Consider the following 26,270-nt stretch of genomic DNA (forward strand, 5'->3'; position numbering starts at 1 on the left):
ATGGCCACCCGACTGCTGCGCTCGTGCGTTGCCCTCGTATCCGTCCTGGTCTGGCCAGCAATTTTATTGACTGTCTTTCCGTTCGCCGTTCTCGCTTTCTCGCCAATGATCGCGCTCGGCCTCTGCAGCTCCGACAGCGCTGTCGGCATCCCTCCCGCCCTCCTCGCCTGGCGTCGCCTTCCATACCTGATTCCGACGATGCTCTTTGTCGACCTGCCAATCGCCGTCTTATTTTTCTTAGTGATAGCACTCTTCGAGCTTCTGTTCCTCCGAAACCCCCTCATCCTCGCCGTCTACAGCCGCTGCCACGCCTCACGGCTTCCCTACCGCCAGCTGACGTCCCCCGACGCCGAGTCCGGTCTTCACGCTCGTGAACGGTCGCGCGCAAATTCCAACGACGGCGCCCGCTACCACGAGCACGCCTCCATCTGGGCTGCCCTCGAGGGCGACGGCGACATGGTCCGGCCGGGAGATGTGCGGCTGATCAGTCTGAACTGGCTCTTGGCGCTGGCAGAGCGGGGCGGCGTGCTCCCGCGGCGGCAGGACCTTCCAGAGGAGGCGTTCTTAAGCTCTGCTCAGCTGAGGCGGATCGAGCAAAGCGCCAGGCTCGGCTTCAACTCCGCCGGCTCTGGGGAGGCCTTTGAGCGCTTCATCAAGGAGCCCTCCCCCTCATCCTTTCTCGGGTTTTTCATGGGCTTTTTCGGCCGCAAGCGCAACCCCGACGGGCTGCTTCCCATCGTCTCCGTCTCCTACTGCTGGCTCGAGGCGGCGCATCCGGATCGAGAGGGCCGCCAGCTCCAGCTGCTCTGCCGCAAGCTGCGGGGCCTCTACGGCGGGCGCGGCCTGCTCGGCGCGTGCCGCGAGTACGGCTTCTCGGACATGGTGAGCTGCCTCCCGCGCCTTGCCTATCGCCACTCCCTTCCTCACCGCCACTGCCTTCCTGGCTCGCGCAGGGCGTGTTTCTGGACTGGTGCTCGGGCTACCAGAAGGACCCGGCGCAGTGGCGGGAGTGGATGTCGGCGGCTGTGGAGGCAGCAGCCGTGAAGATACAGGCGCTCCTCCGCGGCCGACTATCGCGGGGTAACAGTCTGTTGGATCTCCCACGCCGCGACAGTCATACGGCCAGGCATCAGTACGAGGCGCTGCCGGACGGGGCGCTGACCTTGAGGGGGAGCGGAGAGCTGAGAGAAATGGAGGGCGGAGAGCGGATGGTCGCCGAGCGGCGCGCGTACGAGGAGAGCCGGTCGGGCGAGGAGAAGGCCGCCTTCGGTCGCATGCTGGAGAACACGATGGTGAGCACACGCCGACCCCTCGCCCCTTCCCCTGATAGGTTAGCGCCATACCACAACATGCACCGCTCTCACGGCACATTGGTTTTGCATTCTGCATTAGGACCTCTGGTACACGCACGCCTCGGTCACTGTCGTGCTGCTCACGCAGCTGCCCGACGAGCTGCCCGCCGGCTTTGACCGAAGCCGGACCTACGACGCTCGCGGCTGGACGACATTCGAGCGGTGCTCCGCAGAGCTGGGCGCAAAGCCCGCCTGTTTGGGCTTTGCCAAGTGGAAGCTCGTCATCGACGTCGCCAGCGACGACGGCGGCGCTCAGCGGCGGCTCCCCGCGACTCCGGAGCGCATGGCGAAGCTGCTCGCCGCTTGCCGCTTCACCAACGGCGCGGACTCGTCGACCGTGCTGACGCTCTACGAGAAGACGGCGAAGGCAGTGCTGGGCACCGTCGAGAAGCTCGACTACAGGGGTTTGCCGATCGTGCGTGGCGACGCGTGGACTAGCCCGGCGCTGTTGGCGGAGGCGCTGAACTATTGCGAGAGCCTCCGGTACCTCGGCTTAGGAGGGGCGCGCCTCGACGACGAGGGCGTGGCGGAGCTTGCAGCAGGGCTCGAGGATGGCGCGCTCCCGGCGCTTGAGTCCCTCATCGTAGCGTCAAACCGCTACGGCGCGCGCGGCGTCGGCGCGCTCTGCGGCGTGTTTCATCGCGGCGTGGCGCCGACTCTGCAGACACTCGCCGTCGGTTTCACGCCTATTGGAGATGAGGGAGCCGCGGCGCTAGCTACGGCGCTGGCGACGGGCAAGCCGTCCCATGCGCTGGTCTTGACGTTCTGCGACGTGGGTGACGAGGGCGCGATGGCTGTCGCGGCTGCCCTCCCGGCCGCGGGTCAGGGATTTCGCGTGACCGCCATGTGGAATCCGATCGGTCTCACGGGCCAGGCGGCACTACTAGAGGCGCTCGAGACGAAGCACGGGCCGCAGCTGGGGCATGCGCTAGCGGTGATGCAGGTTAGCTTGCTTCCCATGTCGACCTCGCTCGTGCGCGCGTGGGGGCGAGGCTGGCGCCGTGTGGAAGAGAGCGGCCGAGTCATCATAATATGAGAGGGCAACCAAGCTCCAAGGCGCAAGGCCAAGGCGCAAGGGCAAAAGGGGGGGCGAGAATATTTTTTACAGAAGGTAAGGAAAGGTAAGGCAAACTTCTCCACACACACGAGGTGGTGGGGCAAGGGGGGGCAACCCTCGCGTCTCCACGTCTGACGACAGGAGCCCCACGGCATTCAAAGTGCAACTGCAAGGCCCAGTGCGCGTGGGTGAGCGGTGGTGTGTGTGTGTGTGTGTGTGTGTGTGTGTGTGTGTGTGTGTGTGTGTGTGTGTGTGTGTGTGTGTGTGTGTGTGTGTGTGTGTGTGTGTGTCTCACGTCACTGCATCCTCCGCCGGTTCCTCCCGTCGCCTCTTCTTTGTTCGAATGATATGTGTTTCAATCCATCCTTCACGAAGCCCTCCCATGTAGCTAGCGTTCTTTGCGAATGTCTCGAAATGGCCAGCAGGCGCTGTCTGCTCGCGGTCTGTGCGGGCCGCTCGTCCTCCTCGCCCTTCTTTCGTCCTCCCGTCCCTCCCCTCCACCATGGCCTTCTCGGCACTTCTTTCTCCATCCGCCTCGCCCTTTTTACAGAATATTTAATGCCGTCGCTCCACTCTTGTTGGTAGAGATTTTGGTCCGTGGCAAGCACTTTCACGTGCACGCTCTCGTTTTCACATTCCGCCGCACTTACTCACTGTCTTCTCTCCGCGCATCGTCTCTACCGCCCTGCCTCTCACCACACACCGTCGCACCACACCATCGTGAAGATCGTTTAGCGCCAGTCCCACCAGCACCACCCGCCTGCTACCTCTGCCTCTCTCAGCCATGCGACCCCTCTGGCGGTCCGCTGAACTACAAGGAAGCGTTGACTCGACCCCCCCCCGCAATCTTATCTACCCCCACGACTCGCGCGGAACACGAACGTGACAGGACCATCGGGTCCTTCAGCCACCAAAGCGAGATCACCCGAGAGCAGCTGAGTCTGCCTCTGGCCTCGCCTCCCTCTCCTTCAGGCATTCGTGGCATCCTATGGGTCGTCCAGAGTATCGACCTCTGGCTTGTCACATGTCAGCCAGCCCCACTCTGAGGGCGCCATGAAGTACAGCGATCGCCACCTCGCTGGCCACTCTGCAAGGCCTCCCGACCGCGTCGAACTCACGGCGCGGGCTCTCTCAGGCCATGTGATGAGTGAGGCCACGCCAGCTGCCTCGGGTGCTCCGTGTGGTCGGCCTGGACCTTGCCGCAAGCCTCGAGCAGCGGAGAAGCGCTGTCCTTGAAGTCCAGACATGCTTCGCCGCCGTGGCGCATCGCCGCAGTGCTCGCTTGCAGTGCGGCACCCATTCGACTCCCTGCGCTTCGGGCACATTGTCAAATGTGGACGGCTCGGGCACGATTTGCACGACGGCGCGGCGGCTCGAGGTGGCCGTGTTGTGAAAACGAAGCTGTTGCGAAACCGAAGCCGGCACCTGTATTACATGGTGTGTACCTGTGTGTTAGTGCCAGGACCCCAGGAGTGCGCGCCAGTCCCGTGCCTAAAATAAATCCAAAGAGGGTGCGAGAAGGACAGGGTCCCCACCTGCACGAGCAGGATCTTGGACAGTCCCCTGGTCCCGTGCCTGTGAGCTGTGTTAGCTTCGGAGAAAATTCTACGTACCACGAAATAAAAAATGCTTTCTCGCCGTCCTCGCAGGAGTCGCTTAGGCGGCTCCCGTGGTGTACCTGTGTTAGTGCCAGTGCGCGCCAGTCCCGTGCCTAGTCGCGCGAGGCGGTTTAAAATTCTTTTCGCAGAGCAGGTTGTGAATGAGCTTGCCTGTGGCGGGGGTGGGCGGGTGCACGGAGCTAAGTGCCTCGCCACTCTCGCAGGAGTCGCTTAGGCGGCTCCCGTGGTGTACCTGTGTTAGTGCCAGTGCGAGCCAGTCCCGTGCCCAGTGTTGTGCGAGGGAGTAAAAGAAAGAAAGAAAACAGACAACCCAAGGGAGGGATGGGAGGACGGCACGCCGCCACCACACAGGGATTTTAAGGAGAGGTGTGTGGTGCGCTATCCGTCGCCCACCCTAGGGAGTCTGCCTCTTCCTATCTGCGAGGGAGTGAGCTAATAATTCTTCGCTAAAATTCTTTTCGCTCGATACCTCATGGGCACCCTTCACTCAAGGGTGGCGCGGGACGTAACACGAATGCTCGGTCGAGTCCACGCGCGCTGCTTCAGGGCGTCCGCGCCGCGCGCCGGCGGAGCACACAATCCCGAGTGGCTCGCCCCCGACCACAACACGTGGGCGACACACATCAACCACCGCATGTTTATGCCGATCGTTTACATGTACATGTGCCCCGTCGCGCTCGTGCTTTCACCATCGATGCTGGCGATGCCACTGGACTTGGCGATGGGTGTCCTCATCCCGGTGCGAGCCATGCACACTGCTCGCTCGCTGCGACCTTGCGAGGCTGCAGGGGCCACTGTGAGCCCGCGCCGTGAGCGGGCACGTCTCCTACTGCTGCAGGTGCACGCCCACTGCAATGCCAACATGATCATCTCCGACTACGCACACTGGATCACCAAGGCCAAGTGGTTTGACACCGCGCTGCGCATGGCGCTCGTGCCCGTGACAGGCACTCTCACCCGTGCCCGTCCTCAGTACGCGTCCTTTCGGTTTTGTGTGCGCACTCACTGATTGTGCGAGCACCCTGCCCAGGCCTAACCTTCCTTGGCCTTCTCAACCTCAACCTGCGCGGCCCGGGGCTGACCGAGTCGGTCAAGGCGCTCTGGCGAAAGCCGGCCGAGCCGTGAGAGTGGCCGCCGCCTTGACTGAGCCGCGTCACACACCTTCCCGGCGGACTGCCTGCGTGTGACTGTGCGTGCCGCGCGTGCGCCGCTCTGCGCCGGGCGGCCCGTGTGCCGTGCTGACGTCCCCGCGCCGCGCCCGCCCACACCCCGCGCGCTCGAGAGCCTGTCTCTCTCTGTCTCTCTCTCTCCACCTCCCTTCCTCGGCTTTCTCCTCCCGGTGGGAGTCGGGGTTCCGTACTTCAGTTAGTTAGGTAGGGAAACGAGCACTGTGCTCCCGTTCGAGTTAGCCCGCGTGACTGTGCCTCTGTTCACTTTGTTTGATTTGTCACTTTCTTTGGTGCCGGTGTCGGGCCTCTTCGGTGAGAGACGTGGGTTGACTCCTGTGTGTATCGCGCGCGGGCAGGCAGCGCGGTGATATTTCTTCCTGAGAAGTGTGTTGCAAAAAAATGCGCCCGCCGACCATGCCGTGCTCTGTGAGAGCAGCGCCGAAGCAGGACTGCGCCAGCTTGCCGCGGCCGCGGCTCTACCTCTACCCTGAGTGCATCGGCACGCCGCCGTGGCAGGCGGCCGACTCGGCGCGACTTAACTGGCTGTGGCTCGCGCTGCGCAAGTCTGAGTACCGTGTCACCGACGGTGCATGCGCCGACTTCTTTTTCCTCTCGAACTACCGCTCGGCCACAAAGTCTTCGGAGCGCGTCGCCACCCTGCTCAACAAGGTGGCCGCCGCCTACCCGTACTGGAACGCGACGTCACGCAGGCACCTCATCCTCATGCCGTGCGACCACGGGCCGGGCGACTGCATGTGGAAGCGGAATCGCGCCGTCTTTACCGGTGTGCCCGACACTGCGAACGGCCTCCCGGGCGCGGCGATGCCGTTCAGCTCCCCCTCGCGGAGGAGCCTCGGCTTCGTCACGTACAACGGCGACCCTGGCCGTTGGAATGTCTTTGCGCCGGGCCTCGATGTCCGGCTGCCTTCGCACGAGATGCATGAGTGCGGTCCTTTCTGTGGGCTGCACCGGCTGCCACCGAAGGCGCGCCTCGCGGCGCTGCGACGCCACTCGCCGTGGTACGACGGCCGAATGCCCGCGCAGAGGTCATCCCGTGAGGGAGCGTGCGCCTCGGCCGCCGCAAGCGGCGCGTGGCTCTCCGCGCCGCGCCGCATAGAGCTCTTCTTCGCCGGGCGCCCATATCTCGCCACATCTCGCCACATCTCCCCACATCCCCCCACATCTCCCACATCTCGCCACATCTCGCCACATCTCCCCACATCTCCCCGCATCTCCCCACATCTCCCCGCATCTCCCCACACCTCCCCGCATCTCCCCACATCTCCCCGCAAAACTCGACGAACAACACTGAACAGGCGCATCCCAAAGGGCGGCCCGCGCGGCGACGTCTTTCGCCATCACCACGCACGCGAGCGATTCGTGCTGATCGATTCGGCGCATGAGGTGTGAAGAGCCGCTGTTCACACCTCGCTCTTCACGCCGCAGCACCGCCTTTTCACCGCTGGAGGTGTGAAGAGCATCTGTTCACACCTCGCTCCTCAGCAGAGAACGTCCAGCCGGCGGGTTTCGGCCGCCAGCGACGCCCTGCTGCCAAACCGGAGCAGCCGAGCAGACTGGTTCCCAGCAGCGATGGCCGACTCTGAGTTCTGCCTCTCGCCCCTCGGCGCGAACGCTGCCACACCCACCCACGGGACTGAACTGGGTTCGATCCTCTGGAGGTGTGGTACTAGGCACGAACGAGGGGGACTCGGACCGCTTCCTGCCGGCGCTGCTCTCGGCTGCATCGGACACGTACATCCAAGCAGGACACGTCCATGACAGGTTCGAGACATGTGCACAGGCGCTGCTCTACGGCTGCATACCTGTCTTCAGCCTGGCGGACGAGGCGCGGCCCGTCGAATAGCCACCGCACCACCCACGGGGCTGAACCCAAACTGGGTTCGATCCTCTGGAGGTATGGTACTAGGCGCGGCCTTTCGAAGAGGTGGTGCCGTGGGACTCCTGCTCGCTGCGCGTGCACGAAACGGACCTGCCCCGGCTGCACACCATCCTCGCAAGCATCTCGCGGGCGCAGCGGGCGAGTATGCGCCGCGCGATGTGCGGCGTTTGGCCCGCGATGCTGTGGACCCGACTCGGTTTCGCAAGCTCCCGCCCCCGTGGCGAGGGCTACCTCGGCGAGAGTGGGCGCGCGGACGCGCTCGCCACGTTTATGGCGGTGCTGCGCCGCAGGGTAGAGGCGGACGCGTCGACATGAAGAAAAAGATTGGGCGCACAAGCGACTCTTATTGTCGGTCTCTTCTCTCTTGCTAGAGCCGTAGAGCTAGAGGGGGAGCACTTACCACTTTCGCATCGCACCTACGACCTCTCCTCAGAGGCGACAACGATGGAGACGAGGGAAGGGAGCGACGAACGCGCACAGAGGATGAGCATATAATCTGGGACGACGCAGCGGAGGGGATACAGGCGAGGGAATCGAGGGAATATGTGCAGCTGCTAGCAATCCTCGGATCTTGGGTACGATTGTGAGCGCCGCCGCTCATAGTCCTACAAGATGTAGGATTGCGAGCGCTACTGCTCGCAATCGGAGGCATGTTGCTAGGATTGCGAGCAGTGCTGCTCGCAATCCTAGACTTTGCTCGGATTGCGAGCGCGCTGGTAGTAGTCGTAGGCGTCACCAGTCACCTTGGGAGCGGAGCTGCTCTTAGTCCTAGAAGATGTAGGATTGCGAGCGTGGGTGCTAGCAATCGCACAGAGATGCTACGATTGCGAGGAGTGCTGCTCACAATCCTTCGACTTCTAGGATTGAGAGCGAGGCTGCTCTCAATCCTTCCGGTCTAGAAAAGAAGGTTCACCCTCGCTGGGCCGTAAGCCGTTGCAACCGTTACGGCGTGCGTGGAGTCGATCTTTTGCGCCTGCAGCCCTGACAGGCCAGGATGAATGCGCGGCGGCGCGCCGCGCAGAGCCGCGTCGGACCTGCGGCCGTGCACCTTTTGCAGCTGCTGGCGTTGCTTGGCGCCGGAATCTGCACTTTTCCGGTGTGGGCTGTTCTGTTCGTGGTGGTCCTCGCACCGCCCATCGCCCTTGGGCTTGGCAGCTCCGATGCTGCAGTCGGTTTGCCACGCGCGTGGCTCCGCTGGCGCCGTACGTTCCCGCTGGTCCTCTTGATGATTCTCTTCGTCGATCTGCCGCTCGCTCTGTTTCTTTCTCTCTACTGTGCCCTCGGGCTTTGCATCTTGACACCGGCGCTTCGGGTCGTCTTCGAAGCGCGTCGCGCGCTGTGTGGCATCCCCGGCCGCGGCCGACGAGCGCCGCCCTCCGTGTCCCGCCCCGTGTCCCCCGCTCCGCAGCCCGTCGCTCGTCCGCGCGGGGCATCCATCTGTGAGGCTCACGAGGATGCTACCCGCTACCGCGAGCCCGCATCGATCTGGGCGGCGCTCGAGGGTGATGGCGATAAGGTCCGGGCGGGCGACGTGCGGCTTCTCAGCCTCGCGTGGCTCATGGCGCTTGCTGACAAGGGCGGCGTGCTGCAGCGGCGGCAGGACCTTCCCGAGGAGGCATTCGTCAGCGCTTCCCGCCTGAGGCAGATTGAGGCCGGCGCCAAGCGCACGCCAGACTGGGCCGGATTCGAGAGACGAGTGATAGAAGCTGCCCAGGGCGGCGGGCTCTTCGCACTTGTGGGCAGCCTCTTCCGGACCAGGCGCAACGTCGACAACCTCCTCCCCATCGTCGCCGTGAGCTACTGCTGGCTTGAGGCAGCCCATCCCGATCGGGACGGTCAACAGCTGCGGCTGCTGTGCGAGGGGGACGGGGAGGGCGACAGCGACGTCGAGGTTGACGCAACCGTATCGAGAGCGCCACCCAAAAGGAGGCGGACAGCCATGGAGGTCACCGAATGGAGGGCGAACGGCACGATACGAAAAGGCAGGGCAAGGCGGATGGAGAAAGAAGTGCCGAGAGAAGGCCATGGTGGAGGGGAGGGACGGGAAGACGAAAGAAGGGCGAGGAGGACGAGCGGCCCGCACAGACCACGAGCAGACAGCGCCTGCTGGCCATTTCGAGACATTCGCAAAGAACGCTAGCTACATGGGAGGGCTTCGTGAAGGATGGATTGAAAAACATTCGAACAAAGAAGAGGCGACGGGAGGAACCGGCGGAGGATGCAGTGACGTGACACACACACACACATACACACACACACACACACACACACACACACACACACACACACACACACACACACACACACACACACACACACACACACACACACACACACACACACACACACACACACACACACACACACACCGCTCACCCACGCGCACCGGGCCTTGCACTTTAAATGCCGTGGGGCTCCTGTCGTTAGACGTGGAGACGCGAGGGTTGCCCCCCCTTGCCCCACCACCTCGTGTGTGTGGAGAAGTTTACCTTACCTTACCTCGAGGTACCTTACCTTACTCGCCAGAGAAGAAAGGGCGATCAGCAAGTAGCACCTCGACGGGGCGGCCTGTGCAGCATTGTTCGCATCCCCCCCTAGCAGCCGCTCGTCGGTGGGTGCGAGACCCGGGAGCGGCGCGAATGTGGTCTCTCGCGCGGGCCTCTGGTCAATGCTGGCGCCGGGGAGGGTGGGCAAAGCAGCCACGTCGCATGCGAGAAGCACTAGTGCAATGATGCTTCTCATGGAAGCGGTGCGGCGGTGCATTGCCGTGTGTGTGACCGGGCGCGGCCTGTACCCCGCCCGCAGCTGGGAGTGGGCCCGTTGATGATGCGTAACGGTCGGTAACAATAACGGGCATTGACTCAAAAAAATCGCTCCTCTTCGAGAATCGTAAAAAAGAATTCACGCATCCTCCTGGAAAAAACATGGCCACGCGCCCCCACACCCCGCCGTGCCGCCCCTCCTCGCCGCCGCTCTCGCGCGAGATGGCTGAGATGGCTGACCACGTAGCGGCGGTTTGTCGAGGTGACGAAGTGGCGGTGCGTGTGTGGCTTGAGGGTGGCGGGCGAGCGAACGCCACCCGCGAGCGTCGGGGCGAGGATGGCGAGGTGACTACTGGCGTAACGCTGCTGATGGACGCCGCCCTCGAAGGCCACGAGCGGGTGGTCGAGGTGCTGCTGCAGCACGGCGCGGAGGCCAACGAGCAGGACAGCGGCGGCTGGACCGCGCTGATGTGGGCCGCCGCCCAAGGCCACATTCGCTTGGTCGAGCTGCTGCGGCGGCATGGCGCTGATGCAGAGATGCGATGTAATGACGGTGGCACCGCACTGACGCGCGCCGCCCTCAACGGCCACGAGCTGGTGGTCGACTTGCTGCTACGGCACGGCGCGGAGATCAATGCGCAGGACAACGATGGTGAGAACGCACTGATGTGCGCCGCCGGCAACGGCCACCTCCCCGTCGTGCGCTGTCTACTGCAGGCGGGCGCAGACACAAAGGCACGCTCTGCGGATGGCAAGTCCGCGCTGCAATACGCCAAGGACGCGGCCAAGCTGGCTACTGACGACGCCAGTGCTCCTGAAACGGACCACGCCGGGTGCGTGCGCGCTCTCACGGAGCACGCAGCGGCACTGAGGGAGGCGGAGGCGGCAAAGAAGGCGGCAGAGAAGGCGCTCGAGGCCAAGGGGCGGCGCGAGCAGCGCGAGCGGGAGGAGGCGGTGGCGGCGCGAGAGCGCGAGCAGGCTGCGCGCCGGCGCGAAGCAGAGCGAGAGGCGCGCGAGGCGCGCCGGGCGGCGGATGGGGCGGCGCTCGAGGAGCAGAGGCGAGCGATTGCGGCGGAGGCGGAGGCGAAGCTGGCTGCTGAGCGAGCGGCAGCAGAGGAGACGCTGCGGGCGAGGGAGGCGGAGAGGCGAGCAGCAGAGGAGGCGCAGCTTGCGGAGCAGCGGGTGGCGGCGGCGGCGCGCAAAGCCGCTCAGGCGGAGGCGGAGCGGCGCGAGAAGGAGGCCGCCAACAGGAGGGCGGAGGAGGAGAAGGCGAGGCGGCGCGCAAAGGCGGCGGAGGCAACTGCAGCCAAGAAGGAGGCCAAGGAGAAGAACAATAAGGCCAAGAAGGCGCCGCCTGCCTTCAAGCTCGAGGAGGAGCGGAGGGCGAAGGCTGCGGCAGAGGCTCGCGCACAGGAGGAGAGGGCGGCGCAGCTGGCTGCTGAGCAAGAGGCTGCGAGGCGGGCGGAGCGGGAGGCGGCGGAGCTAGCGGGTGCGGCGGAGCAGGCGGCGCTGCGCGAGGCTGCAGAGCTGGCAGAGGCGCTGCGCCGGTCAGAGAGAGATGCGGAGGAGGAGGCGCTGGCGCGTCAGGTGTCGCGGTGCGAGGAGGCGGTGAGCAGCGAGTCGACCGGCGGCGGCGGGGACCTGATGCAGCGTGTCCAGCGGCTGGAGGCCAGCTTGGGCGCGGCGATCGAGGGTGGCCTCGAGGAGCGGGTCAGCGCGATCGAGCGCTTGATCGGGCCAGAGGCGGGAGAGGCGGCGGAGCAGCATCTGCCAGTCACTGAGCCGCTTGCTGCCGTCTCACTAGCGGACGCCGGCCTCGACACGGGGCGGCCGGCTGCCCCCGAGTCCACGATGGGGGGCGAGACCACGTGCATCGTGTGTTTCGCGAGAGTCAAGTCGCATGCTGCGGTCCCGTGCGGACACTTGTGCGCTTGCGGGCCATGCTCTGAGCTGATGCAAGAGTGCCCGTATTGCCGCGAGCCAGTGATGATGTGGATGGTCCCGCGTCCGGTCTAGATTTGTAGATGTACCTCACGGCTCACGCACGCTCTCGAGTCTCATCTCATACGGGTATCCGATCTCGTTAAGTTCGTTTACTGAAATGGACAAGAACAAGCTTCGTGTGTGCCTCACTTCCCACACCTTCCTCTTCTGTGCTCCTGATCCGCCTCCCCTCTCCCGCGGCTCTCCGACCTCTGTCCAGCTGCAGCTCCCCAGGCGCAAGGCTGGGGTTTACCGGTATCTAGGTGCTTTTCACTATCTGCAGATAGTGCAAAAACGGTGCCAGATAGGTATCTGGTTGCTCTTTTCCGCGATTTTTTACAAGCAGATTTCTGGTTGGTATCTGGGGTCCTGCCGTTGTCCCGTCGTGTGGCTGTGGGCCGACCGGCCGGATTTTTGCGGGTGGTGAAGAAGAAATCTTCCGGGTGGTGAAAGGCCCGAAAAAGTATTCTTCACTCAGCATTCACACAGCTCAACTTTACCGGCATCATGAAGGAGGTCGCGCCCGCCGATTCGACCCCGGTGCTCGCCAAGCTGCAGAAACGAGCTTTTAGTGGCTATAAGCATAGGAACTGAGATGCGCGCGGAGCGCGCTGGTGACCTGGACATACGCGCGGAGCGCGCTAGCTGGACACCCGCGCGGAGCGCGCCGGCTAGATACCGCGGAGCAAGAGCAAATCAACACAACCGTTCGAATGCTGACGCCGCAAGTCGCTGCCGCCGGCTGCCAAAGTGCGCCTGGATTGCTCAGCAGCACAAGCTTCCACGGAGCCAGCGAGCGGCGAGCGACATTGCCTTCACTGAGCCGGACCGCGACATGTCGGCGGTCAAACTTGTAAAATATGGTGCGATAGCCGAGGTAGCTCCGGCGGACGTGAGAGCACGGCCTGACGATCAAGCACGAGAGTGACGAACGGAGGCGCAGATAACTGGCGGCGAACTCACTGCTGATACCTACCTGCTGGAGCTGCGGAAGATGCAGTAGCACTGCTGCAGAGCACGCGCGGAGCGCGCCGCTGGAAAGCACGGGGTTTTGAATTCATTTATGAGGGGGCGTGGCATTGTAATACGTAAAAAGATTTCTTGTTGGTTATTGAGGGAGTGTGTTGTTTGGATCTTATTACTTAAATCTCTCTCTCTAAAACTTGAAAAAACACACGGCGGGACTGGCGCGCACTGGCACTAACACGAATAGTCCTCTGGTGAGCATGCGGAATCGACCCTATCCAGTGCTCAAGTGCTCAAGTGCTCTTGCGAGGTGTGAACAGAGCAGCCAGGCCGGGAGAGGTGGGGGTACATGGGCTTGAGCACGGCGAGGTGGGGGTACATGGGCTTGAGCACGGCGAGGTGGGGTACATGGGCTTGAGCACGGCAGCACGGCCAAATCCACGGGGCCAGCGCTCTAGCGTCTACTAGACGCGGAGACAACGAGTATGCGGCCCATTTGCTGGACGTCTTCCATCGTGGCGGTCGTCGCCGTGCTGGTCGTGTGCAGCAAACGGGCTGTTCCGAGCAGGGGCCTGCAGCCTCGCTCTCTCGCACCATCCGGCCTCCCGGAGCGCACAAGCGACCCCGGCAAGGCCTTTGAGCTCGCACGGGAGCAAGGCGCCTCCATACTCACCGGCGTTGACATGAGCGCAGCGGGCGTCTCGGACGCTTCCTTTCGTGTGTTTGGTGAGGCGTTGCTCGCAGTTCAGGCGCCGGTGCACGTTGGCACCAACAACTTTGGGTTCAAAGGAGGCACACCGATCACCAATCTGGAGGCGCGACCTGCGCACGTTGACACCATCGTGCAGTATCGCGTTGAGCCGTACGAGGCGCCAGACTTCTTTATGCTCTGTGCGCGCAGGCCGTCTCCGGGTGGTGAGTCATTCCTCACGAGCCTGCGCGCCGCCGTCCGCCGCATGCCTGCAGAGCACCGGAAGCACATCGATCGCCTCTCGATCGTGCAACGCATCCAACTGCCGCCGGATTACGACCGGCTCAGCGACAACAGCACCGATCGCACGCAGGCACAGCAGTCGGAACACGCGGCGCCAGCACCGACCGATCGCGTCGAGCGGTTCGTCGTTCCAAATCCTATCGCCGGCCAAAGGCCGGCGATCCGAATCTCCTCCTTCTCCGACGCCGACGCCCTGCTGGCGGCTCTCGAGACCGAGGAAGCGCCGCCCGTGCGCCCGCTGCCGACATCGTTGAGGCCGGACTTCGACATGCAGACCGTGATGCATTTTCTCCGCGCTGTGGCCGCCGAGACCGCCGAGGCGGCTCGCTTCCGGCTCGAGGAGGGCGAGTGTGTGGTGGTGGACAACTTCCTGACGGCGCACGGCCGCGAGGCCTACACTGACCTCGGCCGCGCCATGTGGCAGGTGTGGGCGTGGACGAACGAGTCGCTCGCGGTGCCGCCGGCCGCCGGGCCCAACCGGGAGTGGCTCAAGCGCCCCCCCACGAGTGGTCACGCAGCGGCGAAGGACGAGGTAGAATAGGCCGGAGCTGTAGAAAATTGTTGGCTGTATTTATTTATGTCGAGTATGCAAATGGAGTGCCACAGAGCACACCCCGGACCTCCGGACGGCGGTGGGCGGACGTCGATCAGAGTCTCTCACCGCACACGCCGACAAGTGACGAAGTCCGTGTGGCACACAGAAAGAGAAGGAGGTGTGTAAGAGTCGGCCGGAAGAAGGCTCAGCATGGTGGCTTGCATGGTATGTCAGTGCCGCTCAGACCAGGTAGCCGCGCGTGTCGGAGAGATAGCCTGATACGCCCGGATGGATGGGATCCCCGCCCAGAAGAAAAGATGCCGCCCCGTAGGTTGCAGCCTATATAGAAAGAAAGAAAACAGATAACCCAGGGGAGGGATGGGAGTGTGGTGCTAGCCGTCGCCCACCCTTGGGCCCTTGGGCGTCTGCCTCGTCCTGTCTCTCTTCGCAGTCCCTCGCCGATTCTCGCTGCAACCTTCATGCCACCTCGCGGTCGTCCCACTCTCGTCGTTCTCTCTCCTGTTTGAAAAAGAAAGAAAACAGACAACCCAAGGGCGATCTCGGGTCGCGCCGCGCAATCTCGGGCGATCTCGCGCTGTCTCGGGGCCACGCACACACACACACACACACACACACCGCCGCGCGCACGCACGCGGCCAGTCTCCGCGCACGCGCCGCGCAGCGGCACACTTGCTCAAAAAAAGAAAGAGACTGGCTGGAGTCAGGGCTCGCGTGTGAGTGAGTGACAGTGAGTGAGTGAGTGAGTGAGTGAGTGAGTGAGTGAGTGAGTATACGAAACCACGACGACACACACCAGTCGACTCGCATCGCCATCGGAGCATCGGTTGCCTCCATGAACGGCGGAGCTATTCTCTCGCGCACGACTCTCGCGTCCACACCACACCTGGCTCCAACGTGGACACGCCCATAGCGCACACACACACACACACACACACACACACACACACGGAGACCTGGGCCGCGCACTGTGGCAGGTGTGTGGGTCTGGAGCAACGCCTCACTCGCTGTGCCCGACAACCCAGGACCGTCGCGTCGCTGGGTGCGCCACCCGCGTGTGCCGACGCCGCAAATTGACGCGGACGGGCCGGTCCCGCTCAGCAAGCCAAGGCATCGCCAGCATCGCCAGCATCGCCGGAGGGCAGGCATCGCCGCTGGAGGTGTGCCAGGTCGAGGAGAGAACCGACGCGCCGACGGCTCGTGGCAGAGGCGCGCTGGTGCCGCCCACCGTGGACCTCTCGCCCTTTAAATGGCGGATGAGGGCGTGGTCCTCGACGGAAGTCAAGATGACGAGCCTCGCGCGCATCTCGCCGGCCTCGAATGTGGGTTACGCGCCGCTCGCCCTTGAGAAGGCCAACCACTCCCGCCCGCCCGACCTGCGCGAGATGTTTAACGTGCGCAACCCGCGCGAGCACACCAACCGCTTTGATGGCACACCGGAGGGCACCGAGGCCGTCGCGCTCGAGCTGTGGCGCGTGCTGGAGAGGGCCGCACGGCGCTTCAGCCTCGCCCTCGCTCTCGCCCTAGGGCTCGAGCGGGACTACTTTACGCGATCGATGGACAAGATGGACCTGTGCGCATGCCGCTTCAACCACTATCCGCTCGTCGTGGCGGCGGACGCGGAGGCCGACCGTTACTCGATTGCGTGCTTCTACGACGCTGATAAGGCCGCGCCGGTGAACGTCGACCCGCGCTTCGTGCCCGAGGGCGAGCAGCCGCACTACCCGCCAACCACGGGCCTCGAGTACTTGCTGCGCAAGCTCGCGCGCGCGCAGGGCGCCACCGCGGAGCTGGGAGGCAGGAGGGAGGTCTACGACCACGACATTGGCGTGAGGCGTGACCCGGCCAGCCGGCCGCCGAAGGAGGCATGAGAGCGAGAAGCGTGAGCGTGGAGCAGTCCACACGCCCCCCGCCCCCCATTGATTGCCCCCCCGCACACATCGTGTGTGAGGAGACGTTTACCTTACCTCTGTCCCAGTCGTTGGTCGGACTGTGTTTCGCCTTCCTACCAATCAGTCAAAAGAATAGCGGCTCAGGCGGTCGCACACACGCACACACACACACGCGGTCGCAAAGGACGATTCACGCGAAAAAAGAATTCGCGACTGCGCGCCGCGCCCCAATCGTGTCACGAGACGCTTACTCTCTCCCTTACCGAGCCTTTTCTGCCCCTCCCTGCCTCAAAGCAGCTTCAATGCAGGAATCTAAACTTTCTACGGCCGTCGCCACCGGCCGCCTCCACCTGCTCAGCAGCTTCTTCGCGTTCCTCGCGGTGCTCAGCACGGGCCGCTCGACCACGCTCAAGTTCCTGCCGCCGATCATCGGCATCACGACAGTGGCTCCTCTGCCGCTGCTGGGGCCGCGACACTCGCCGCAGCCGCTCTCGCCGCTCTCGCTGCCGTCGCCGCCATCGTTCTCGCCGTCGCCACCGTCATCGCGGCCGCCCTTTCCACCATCGCTGCCGCCGCAGCTGCCTCCGTCGCCAATGGTGGTGAGCGGCAGAGACTACCCAGAGGACGTCTCCTGGTCGCTCGCCTGCGACGGCCTCTCCGACAACATCACGGGCGGGGCTCCCAACGAGGCGATGCACGCGGTGCCGCCGGGCACCTGCACCCTCGAAATGGTACATGGGTGGACCGGAACCATGTGGTCAGCGCCAGGCTGGACCGATGGGACTCTCACCGTCTCTTCTGCGTCCTACCCGCCGGTGGTGGAGCCTCACCGCGCGCTCACCGACGAGCTCTACAAGACCGACAAGCCGCCGGCCCACGAGCTCTCCATCGACCTGCCCTCCCCGTTCCAATTTCTCTTCGTGAACGTACACTCCGCGCCTGGCCGCACCCAGCAGGGCGGTCAGCTTTGGGCCGCCTCGTTCCTCCTGCCGCTCGGTGTGTGCGGCGTGCTGCTGAGCGAGTGGATGTGGCTGCCGCGCTTCGGTGCGGCCTCGGTGCGGAGGAGGAACTCGGGGCGCCTCGTGCGGTGCTGGACAGAGGCGAGGCACGGCGCGTGGCTACTTCTCGTCGCGCTGCTCCCGCCGGCATGTGCATTGTCGCCGTCACCGCCATCGCTGCCGCCCTCGCCTCCTCCACCGCTCCCGCCGCCGCTCATGATCACCGGAGGTTGCGCTCCGCAAAGCTCTATCCTCGACAACGTCGAGTATGTCGCGGTCGGCTACACCTTCTCGGGAGCGCCGTACTTCCGCGAGGCCTCGTCGTCGTACTACATCTACTGGGACCCGTCCTGCGACGGCGGCTCCGCTCCCGCCCGCTGGATCGTGAGAAGTGGTGTTCCACCGAGCACTACTGCCTCCAGCGACCTCGATGGCGACGGGAAATGTAGCTACATGGCCCGCATCGACTCGGATGACTCCTCCTCGCCGCCGCTAGGCACAGCTACTTGGCGGGTTACATGCGACGGCTCCTGGACGGACAACGATGTGACACTGGCCTCTCTCTCCCCGCCCGCACCGCCCGCACCGCCCGCACCGCCGCCGTGGCCACCGGGGCGCGCCCCGCTGCCGCCGCCCCCCGATCCGCCCTCGCCGCTGCCACCGGCCGATTGCGGTGCAGCGGAGGAGACGTGGGGCACTCTCTTCGGGGCCACCGGTGTGCCGGCCCTCATCTTTGGAGGTTTGGCCTGGCTCTTGCCCACGGCATTGCAGCCCAAGCTCTTCCTCGCGCTCTACCTGCCCGCTCTTGCCCTCGGCATCCCCGCCATCCTCGTCATCTCCCCGGTGGGCTTCTCATGGCTTGTGCTGGAGCAGTGCGACTACGACCCGGCACTCTTCATCACGTTCAGCATATTTATATCGCTCGTCTTCATCTTCGCACCTTGGGGCCACCTCGACCGTCGCAAGAGACTCCGCGCTCGCATCGCCGCCATCGAGGGCGACATGCCCGAGCGCCTCGCCGACGGCTCCCTCCGGCTGCTGCGCGTCGCCTGGCTGCTCGAGCGGCCCGCCGACTACGTCCTGCAGCGCTGCCAGGACCTGCCGCCCGACGCCTTTTGGAACCCCGACGACGCCGTCCGCGTCCTGCGCGAGGGCAAGGTGGCGGCGCTCTCGTATCGATGGATTGGCGCACTGCATTCCGATCCAAATGGCTTCCACCTCGACCTTGTGCTCGCGTACTTTCGCGAGGGCGACCATGCGACGACGCACACGGCGCTCGTGTGGGACTTTGCAGCGCTCCCGCAAAAGGACCCCGTCACGGGCGCGGAGCGCAGCGACGCGGATCGCACAACGTTCGGCGGCGGGCTCGGCGTGATGCAGAACATCTACGCAAGCCCTCGCGTGCTCGTGCTGCAGCAGAAGCGGATGCCGGCGGAGCGTGAGCACGAGCTGCGCGAGGCGCTTGGCGGTGTCGCCCCCGCCGACCGTCCCGACCTCGTCCCTTACGCGGGCAATGAGTGCCGCTCGGGATGGTGCACGTTTGAGACGGCGTGCGCGCTGCTGATGACGGAAGGGGGCGGGCACGCGTACGAGCTCGGCGTCGGCCGTGTGCGTGTGACGCGCGGGCGGCTGCCAAGCGTGCGGCACATGGAGGCGCTCTTCGAGGCCGAGTCGACGCGCTTCATCGGCCGGGCTGATCGCGAGAGGGTGTGCGGCATGTACCTCGCCCTGCGCGAGAAGCTCGAGGAGTATGATGAGGAGCAAAAGAGCGGGCTTGTGAGATTTGGCAACAAGCTGATGACAGCAGAGGGTCCACGTGCTGTATGTGGACGGATCTTCTGCTTGGTCATTCCTGTCTATGCCCTCTTCTTCTTCCCCTTCAGCCGCGTCTTGAGGGCCCACCTCGCCGCCGTCCTCTGCTGCCGCCCTCGCGACAGCCTCGACTACACCTTCCACTGGAGCCTTTGCAAGCCGCCCTTTCGCCGCAAGCCAGACCCCCCGCTGTCCGAGCTGCCCTCGTGCTTCCTGCCAACCCAACAGGGAGAGCAGGCGCCCAGCGGGTTTGAATCAATGAGCTCGATGTTTGCGAAGGAGAGGCTATCAGAAGAGAGGGCAAGGAAGCTTGAGAGAGAGGAGGGCGTGTCGGAGCTTGAGATGGGAGATCGTGATCGCCCATTATCGGAGGACGGAGCGTGAGCTGTGAGATATCGGATGGGGAGATCGACGTGCTACGACACTCCTGCACTTACCTTAGACGACGGCATACACACGAGCTAAAGGTGAACGGTACGTAGGTAGGCCAAGCAAACGAGCAGACTCAAAGAGATGTTGCGCACAGAGAAGGGTGCGCCACCCCGAGTGCCGAGAGGACACCGCCGCCTGACCAAGGGCTTGAGCTCTGGGCGTCTCCTGGACACTGTCTGCGGACACAGCTGCCTCGCCCTCGCCCTCTCCGCCCTCGGTCACCTGCCGGCGCCCGCCTCGCAGCGGCGCGTCTCGGGGTTGAAGGAGGTGCCGGGGTCGCAACCAACGACCTGCCGCCGCCTCCGCGCCTTGCCGCCGCCGCCGCCAACTTGCCCTCCCACAAGCGACGGCCCCTGCGCGATGGCGCCGCTCGCGTCCACAAACGCCTGTTCACAGCTGCAGGCGTGAAGGGGCTGCTCACACCGCCGCATGCAGGAGAGTAGGGCCGAGGACGCCTCGCCGCCCTGCCCGTTGCTTTTCGGCCTCTCTCGGCGATGATGTCGCGCTGATTCTGCATGGCCCGTTTACTGCTCGCCGCGGCTCTCGCCACTACGCAATCCAGCGCGCTACGCCTTGTCGCAAGGACCGCTGCTCCGCTCGCCAGCTCAGCGCGGCACGGAGAGGTCACCGTCATCCCCGGCCTCTCGGCGGTAGCAGATCGGTACGACGCAATCCTCCTCGACCAGTTCGGCGTCCTGCACAACGGCGCCGAAGCACTTCCGGGAGCGGTGGACTGCTACGACCGGCTCTCCGCCGCAGGAGTCCAGATGGCCGTCCTCTCCAACACCTCTCGGCGGCGTGCCCACGCCCTGTCGAAGCTGCCCACGCTGGGCTTTGACGCCGCGAAGCTGGCTGACTTTGTGTGCTCCGGAGAGCAGGCCCGTGAGCACCTCGCGTCGCGCGCAGGGCAGCGCATGCTTTGGATTGGGTGGGATGAGCAGTTCCAGGCGCCAAAAAGCCACCTACTCTCGCTCTCGCTCCCTCTCGCTCCCTCTCCCTCGCTCCCTCTCCCTCTCCACTGCGAGCTGCGAGCAGGCGTGGGACCCGCACTACCTCGACGGCCTCGACTTGCGCCTCGCCGACGCCGCCACCGCAGACTTTGTCTTCCTGCAGGGCTCTCAGACGCTCCGCGACGGCTCGCGCGCCACCCCGACCGAGGCGAGACAGCTCTCTCGGACGCACGCCTCAACGCACCGGAGAGGGGTGGAGAAGCTCCCGGGAGAGAGGTGGGTGCAGTGGGGGAGAGAGTCCCCGCCGCATGAGTCACCATCTGGAATCTCCCCGGCTGAGGTGATGCGCACGGGAGCGCCCAACGACGCGCTGGCGGCCGCTCTCCGCACCTGCGCGGCGCGAGGGCTGCCGATGGTGTGCGCTAACCCCGACCTCTCCGTCACGCTGCCCGACGGCGCGAGCGGACGCCCGGGGTCGTGGCGCGATATCGGCGATGAACCGCTGTTCTCCATTGAACAGGCTCGAGCGGGCACATGCCGGGCGTCGTGGCGCGCGCCTACGAGGCGCGCCCGGCGGGTCTCTGCTTGGTCTTGTGGGGGCCCTCTTCACGCGGCTAGCCGCGAACAGGCGCTCGGCGGCTCGGTGCTCTATTACGGCAAGCCTCACCCCGCGGCGTTCGAGGCCGCCCTCGCCAGCCTTGGCGTGCCGCCCTCGCGCGTGCTGCACGTCGGCGACTCGCTGCTGCACGACGTGGCCGGCGCCCGTGCGGCAGGCGTCGACTCCCTCTTCGTGGCGGGCGGGATTCATGCGGAGGCCCTCGGCGTCGTCCCTGACGGAGGCGGCGGCGGCGGGGCGTCGCCGCTGCGAGCCGCGGCGCTTGAGGCCTTGTTTCACGACTTTGGAGTCTGGCCTACGATGAGCGCGCCGGCGTTTGTGTGGCAGTAGCGGCAGAGATATGTCAGTGCTTGCCCATCATCTCAGGGAGATGTTACAGTCTTTACAACGATCCATACACGATATCGTTTGCGCGGCTCATCGCGCCTCATCGGCCTTGGCACCGCGGCCAGCCTCTGCAGACACACCAGACTGCACCCTGCTCAGTCTCTTTCGTTTCAGTTTTTTTTCTGCTGCACCAACGCACCACATTAAGGCCAAGGCCCCCCGCCCAAGCCCAGGACGGCCGGCCCGCCGGCCGGCTCGCTGCCCCGCGCCGGTGTTACAGCCCGCGACCCCCGAGCCGTAGAGACTAGAGTATATAGACGCGGTACTGCGCAAGCACGGGCGGGAAAAGCTCTGAGGGAGGGGCTTCTCTTGCGGAGTCGTGCGTGCGCGGGGCTCCTCTTTATTGGACTTTGCGAATAGGGGAATACCGCCGCGCCGCCCCCTGGTCCCCCGGTACTAACAGGTAACACCGGAGAAGAGGTTGTATGTGTGGACACGTGTTGTTTGTGTCTCGTTCCTTTGAACTCGAGTCGTTGCCGTGGGGGGCAGTGGAGATGGAGTTGCGGTGCGTGTGAGTGTGTCTGAGTGTCTCTGGTGGTGGTGCGGGTTGTGGGTGGGCAGGGGAGGGGGATCGCAGTCAGACAGACAAAAACATATCAATGTACGTAGGAAGTTAATCCAGAAGATGGGGGGGGGGGGGGGGACGGAAGGCGGCCAAATCGAGCGGCCTTGGATGCGGGGCGACGCGCGGGGGCTGCTCTGCGGCCGGCCGGCCGGGGGGGGCGAGGCGCATGGACGACTACCCTTCCTTTGCCCTCCCTCCAGTTGCCCTCCCTCCCGCTGCCCTCCCGGCCTTTGCCCTGTCCTTGGTTGCGACGAGCTCGCGGTAGCGCTCAACAAAGTCGACCTACGGGGCATGTCTCGGACATGTCTCGGACATGTCCCGGACACGGCTCTCTCCCGCGCCTCCTCCGGGGTGTCGAGGGCCGGTGGGGACAGGCGGGAGGGCGATGCCGAGGAGAGGGGTGCGAGCGGAGTGGCGGGTGGTGAGGACATGTGTAAAATTCCATCCATTATCCTACTCGAGTATCCCATACACCGGATGGCCAGGTAGAGGTAGGGCTGGGAGAAACCTGTTAAAATGAACTCGGGGGCACAGGACGAGGCACAAATCTGAGCACCGCGTGATGGTGCGGCGGGGGGGGGGAAATCTAAAAGCGCTGAAATTCCCCGCCGAAATTGAAAGGCCGCGGCATCGAACTCGCCGAGGACCGAGGAGTCACAACGCCGAGGACCGAGGAGTCACTCCAGGGCCGATCGCGAGCCTAGTCTCGTTCTTCCCGAGCAGCGGTGCGCCAGCGGCACGCCGCGCGCGGCAACCGCGCGCCGCTGCGCATCAGCACAGACCACTCCTGAATATTGACGGCGCACCACCCTGCGTGCGAGACAGCGCGGCGCCATCGCCAGCGCGCGGCGCCGCACGCCACTGCCGTTCGCGACACTCGTCCCCCGCTCGCGAATCACGACACCCGCCCCCCGCTCGCAGGTGGGTGTGCCATGGTGCGAGTCACCTCTGGCGCAGCGTTGCTGTCGCGCTCTCTTGTCATGCTGCTGGCTTCGCGGTGGAGACCTGCCGCTGGCTTCGCGGTGGAGTCTCCCCCCGGCAGGACCTGCGACCAAAACCTCTGCGGGGGAGGTTGGGGGATCTCGTTCGACAACGAAGGCTGGAGTACGTGCAAAGATGGGTGCGGCATGGCGGGCTTGTACCTCAACAGCGTCGGTGGCTGCAAGTCGCTCTACTGCCTTGAGGAGGCAAAATGCTGCCGCATCGCAGACGAGCACACCTGCAATAAGGTCGACATCCTGCTGTCGTTTAACACTCGAGGCTGGGCTAGCTGCCCTTCCAACCAGTACATGTGCCACATTCGTAGATGCATGAAATACAATCGCATGCATGTCCCACAGTGTGCCGCCCCAAAGGGGTTTGGATGAGGTTCTCCATAACCTCGTTAGGTCCGGCCTCTGGCGAAACTCGCGAACCGATTCGGATCCCATCTCGTTGATTGAGACTGTCGATTGCTGCGGCGCAAAGGACGGCTCCGGTTCGATGAGCAACTCTCTCGAGGTTCTCGAGGTGGATATCCTTTGGCCGCGTTGGGTAGCGAGGATTGGTGTAACCCGAGCCACGGAGGCGTGTTTTCTGGCGGCCGACCGTCAGTGCACGGAGTTGCCACTTCTCCGACTGCCCCGGCTAGTTCCCGAGTTTCGCGGGAGTGACCCCATGCGTCAAACCCGAGACCTAGCGCGGGTGGGTTGGAGGGGGCTCGCCCCGCTCCTCCCCATCGGGCCGCGTGAGCGGCCTCGCCTCGCAGATTCGTTTTCGCGCCTGGGTCAGGCGCGCGGGGATGAGCAACTGCATCAACGTCGAGCTACCCCACTCGCGGGGTGCGCCGTATCTCGAAGCTGCCCGAGTGACTTCCCGATTGCCTACTGGGATTACAACACAGCGTGCTGCAAGGAGTCCAGCTGGTCCGGTGGCAAGTGTGCCGGAAACCGCGGTACGGAGGGCAGCGATTTCGTGTGGTGCGACAGTGCCTTCAAGGATCGGGTGCCTTTCCCTGGATGCCGGAATAACGACGAGAATTGGGCCGTCTGTCCGGGCGACAAGGTGCTGACGGGCATCTACCGTGGCGGCGGAGGCGAACCGACGCATGGCGTCCTGAAGATAACGGTTGTGTCGGGCAGGGACGTGCGCGGCAAAGGCGGCAATGAGGAGGGGACGGGCGATCGCGACGGCTTGGAGACGGATCCCTACGTGAAGGTGTCTGTCAACGGGGGTTTACCCCGGCAGACGGACCACAAAGATAATACGGATCAGCCCGTTTGGAACAAGGACATGGACTTCGGGGCACAGCCGATCGGAGCGACGAAGGTCAAGGTCGAATTGTGGGACAGGGATCCCGCTGGCAACCCGGATGACCACATGGGCACGAAAGAGTTCTCAGTTTACCACACGGGCACGAAAGAGCTCGAACAGTTTGTCTCTTCGGAAGATGGGGAAGGCCACATAAAGCTGCGAGTGACCTTCGATCCCCAGGATCCTGGCGCGGGTCTCGACGACATTGAGATGCTGCGGTGCTGCGATTACGACCCGACGGCTCCGCCCAGTGTGGAGGTTGTCGACTGCTACGAGCCGAAGCAACAGTCGTTCGACGGCGGCGGAACGAAGCTCACTTGGCTCACTGCGGCCGACGCTCCTCTCCCTCCCGACCGCCGTGGCTGCCTTGAGAAGAATTCGAACCCGCAATGCAGAGACTTCGAAGCCTACGGCTATGAATGCAATGCCGGTGCTTGTGCCAAGTCCCTCTGGCATGATCAACATGGCAGAGGGGCGCGAGTCGGAATACACTATCGATCTGTGCCGAGCTACTGTTCCAACATTCATTTGGACAAGTGCCAGCATGGCGCGTCATGCAGTGCGTGCGATGAGTGGCGTGGAGATCGTGTTGTCCAGACTGGCTGTTTCTACAACGATGGTCGCAGCCCTTGCAGCGGCTTTACTGACTCTAGGGCGTCCGTGCGCAGAACCACGTACGCATTGCGGTTCGCCTTCAGCGCGCGGAGGAGCGTGGGCGCAAAGACAAGGAGGTTGAGGCAAACGCCGAGGAACTCGAGCACGGGAGTGGTCAGGTCGGGCAGGAAATCCTCGGGGACGGGGTAGTACCAGTACAGCCCGTAGAAGTAGCCCCCAATCCCGGACTCGCCGGTCTCGCGCATGGCGTCCGAGTCGAGGACGAGGTAGAGCTCCGGTTCGTCCTCGAGCTCTTCGCGCTCGAGGGCGGCCCTTACGCTGGTACCGCCCGAGTTCCAGATCAGGCGATTCCAGCGCTCGAGCTGCTTTCGCATGAGCAGGTCGCAGGTCACCCACCCGGAGGGGCCGTCTCGGCTGGCGCCGTCCGGCCCGTGGGGAACGTAGAGGCCGTGCATCACGTTGCGCCCGCGCAGATTCACCGCGCGGAGGTGCTCCAGCAGGCCGCACAGCGATCGGTACTCGTGGAACTCGAGTCCGCTCGCGAGCAGGGCATCGATGGCCCGGGCGGCGCGCAGCAACTTGGAGCGGGGGACCACGACGATCCCGAGTGCCGGAATCAGAAGGACGCCGATCCAGAGAGTCCAGCTCCCGAGAGAGCGCTTCTCGGCTATGGCCATGACAAGGCCCATCTCATCCGTGAGGCGTCGCCAGAGCCGCAGGGCGCGCAGGGCGCGTTGGACGCCCACAACGATGAAGACCGGGTCATCCGTGTACAGGGGCGCAGTACTACGACGCGAAGTGGGTCAAGAAAGCCATAACGCGGCTGGTGCTCGTCGAGACTTTGGGTGGCATTGCACCGCCCACCAAGCAGTTTCTCCACGTGTTCGCCAAGGAGGCGGCGGGCAGCAAGACGGACCGGACGGAGTACGGGGCGGCGTCGGCGAGCGCCTCCTCCTTCGTTGTCCACCACACGCAGCAGATCTCCATGGCGGCGGTGGCGGGCGACGCCGAGAACATCAACAAGCAGGCGCGCAATAGGCGTAAAGACTGGATCAACTCCCCAGCGCGTGCCAATTGGGTCAAGAACAATTTCTCGGATCTCGCTCCCCGACACGCCGCGCGCCGGGGCGCCCGCGGTCACGGCGTCAGAGCAGGTGCAAGCACAACAGAAACATACCGACCGCTCCGAACACGGACACCCGACATGGAGAGCGCACATGCGTAGAGACTGGCCTGCGCGGCGCCCAAGACGTGGATACGGGCCATGGACACCCCCTCCCCTCCTCCGTCTGCCCCCCGTCCCCCTCTCCGTGGCACCCCCTCCCCTCCTCCGCCTAGGCCCCAACGTGCTCGCGG

At 64.4% G+C, this 26,270-nt stretch overlaps 8 protein-coding genes across 8 annotated transcripts; all 8 read left to right on the forward strand.

Annotated features, from left to right (window-relative positions):
- EMIHUDRAFT_237619 (hypothetical protein) lies at positions 1-2,388 on the forward strand (the record flags this gene model as incomplete). The annotated part of the gene is made up of 3 exons (XM_005777876.1): positions 1-882; positions 954-1,292; positions 1,393-2,388. 3 exons carry the CDS (start codon positions 1-3, stop codon positions 2,386-2,388), a joined length of 2,217 nt encoding a protein of 738 aa, XP_005777933.1.
- A 2,154-nt stretch (positions 2,389-4,542) lies between these two features.
- EMIHUDRAFT_237621 (Hypothetical protein) lies at positions 4,543-5,153 on the forward strand (the record flags this gene model as incomplete). Its single annotated transcript, XM_005777877.1, has 3 exons — positions 4,543-4,767; positions 4,867-4,987; positions 5,059-5,153. 3 exons carry the CDS (start codon positions 4,543-4,545, stop codon positions 5,151-5,153), a joined length of 441 nt encoding a protein of 146 aa, XP_005777934.1.
- Positions 5,154-5,614: 461 nt separating this feature from the next.
- EMIHUDRAFT_443618 (glycosyltransferase, family 47) lies at positions 5,615-7,488 on the forward strand. Its single transcript, XM_005777878.1, has 6 exons — positions 5,615-6,330; positions 6,514-6,601; positions 6,701-6,821; positions 6,889-6,923; positions 6,999-7,052; positions 7,125-7,488. Exons 1-6 carry the CDS (start codon positions 5,921-5,923, stop codon positions 7,410-7,412), a joined length of 996 nt encoding a protein of 331 aa, XP_005777935.1. The 5' UTR covers positions 5,615-5,920; the 3' UTR covers positions 7,413-7,488.
- Positions 7,489-10,657: 3,169 nt separating this feature from the next.
- On the forward strand, positions 10,658-10,959 carry EMIHUDRAFT_367327 (hypothetical protein; the record flags this gene model as incomplete). Its single annotated transcript, XM_005777879.1, has 1 exon — positions 10,658-10,959. A coding segment is annotated over one exon (302 nt), but the record flags the coding sequence as incomplete, so codon positions are not given.
- Positions 10,960-13,293: 2,334 nt separating this feature from the next.
- On the forward strand, positions 13,294-14,343 carry EMIHUDRAFT_237625 (hypothetical protein; the record flags this gene model as incomplete). Its single annotated transcript, XM_005777880.1, has 1 exon — positions 13,294-14,343. One exon carries the CDS (start codon positions 13,294-13,296, stop codon positions 14,341-14,343), a length of 1,050 nt encoding a protein of 349 aa, XP_005777937.1.
- Positions 14,344-15,611: 1,268 nt separating this feature from the next.
- On the forward strand, positions 15,612-16,226 carry EMIHUDRAFT_237626 (hypothetical protein; the record flags this gene model as incomplete). Its single annotated transcript, XM_005777881.1, has 1 exon — positions 15,612-16,226. The coding sequence occupies one exon, from the start codon at positions 15,612-15,614 to the stop codon at positions 16,224-16,226; it is 615 nt and encodes a 204-aa protein (XP_005777938.1).
- A 3,679-nt stretch (positions 16,227-19,905) lies between these two features.
- PHO2 (putative p-Nitrophenyl phosphatase) lies at positions 19,906-21,459 on the forward strand. The gene is made up of 4 exons (XM_005777882.1): positions 19,906-20,436; positions 20,525-20,692; positions 20,780-20,854; positions 21,068-21,459. Exons 1-4 carry the CDS (start codon positions 20,005-20,007, stop codon positions 21,383-21,385), a joined length of 993 nt encoding a protein of 330 aa, XP_005777939.1. The 5' UTR covers positions 19,906-20,004; the 3' UTR covers positions 21,386-21,459.
- A 1,675-nt stretch (positions 21,460-23,134) lies between these two features.
- EMIHUDRAFT_237629 (hypothetical protein) lies at positions 23,135-24,871 on the forward strand (the record flags this gene model as incomplete). Its single annotated transcript, XM_005777883.1, has 4 exons — positions 23,135-23,298; positions 23,363-23,599; positions 23,855-24,729; positions 24,837-24,871. 4 exons carry the CDS (start codon positions 23,135-23,137, stop codon positions 24,869-24,871), a joined length of 1,311 nt encoding a protein of 436 aa, XP_005777940.1.
- Between the last annotated feature and the right edge of the window lie 1,399 nt (positions 24,872-26,270).

The sequence above is a fragment of the Emiliania huxleyi genome (genome assembly GCF_000372725.1).
Source record: "Emiliania huxleyi CCMP1516 unplaced genomic scaffold EMIHUscaffold_253, whole genome shotgun sequence".
Taxonomy (NCBI): Eukaryota; Haptophyta; order Isochrysidales; family Noelaerhabdaceae; genus Emiliania; species Emiliania huxleyi.

Excerpts from the sequence above, each read along its gene's own strand:
- EMIHUDRAFT_443618 (XM_005777878.1), top strand. The coding sequence starts at position 5,921 with ATGCCGTGCGACCACGGGCCGGGCGACTGCATGTGGAAGCGGAATCGC. Across the intron at positions 6,602-6,700 it reads TGATCGATTCGGCGCATGAG|CAGAGAACGTCCAGCCGGCG; the intron begins GTGTGAAGAGCC and ends CTCGCTCCTCAG. Across the intron at positions 6,822-6,888 it reads GTTCTGCCTCTCGCCCCTCG|GCACGAACGAGGGGGACTCG; the intron begins GCGCGAACGCTG and ends GTGTGGTACTAG.
- PHO2 (XM_005777882.1), top strand. The coding sequence starts at position 20,005 with ATGGCCCGTTTACTGCTCGCCGCGGCTCTCGCCACTACGCAATCCAGC. Across the intron at positions 20,437-20,524 it reads GGTGGGATGAGCAGTTCCAG|GCGTGGGACCCGCACTACCT; the intron begins GCGCCAAAAAGC and ends AGCTGCGAGCAG. Across the intron at positions 20,693-20,779 it reads CCTCAACGCACCGGAGAGGG|GTGATGCGCACGGGAGCGCC; the intron begins GTGGAGAAGCTC and ends TCCCCGGCTGAG.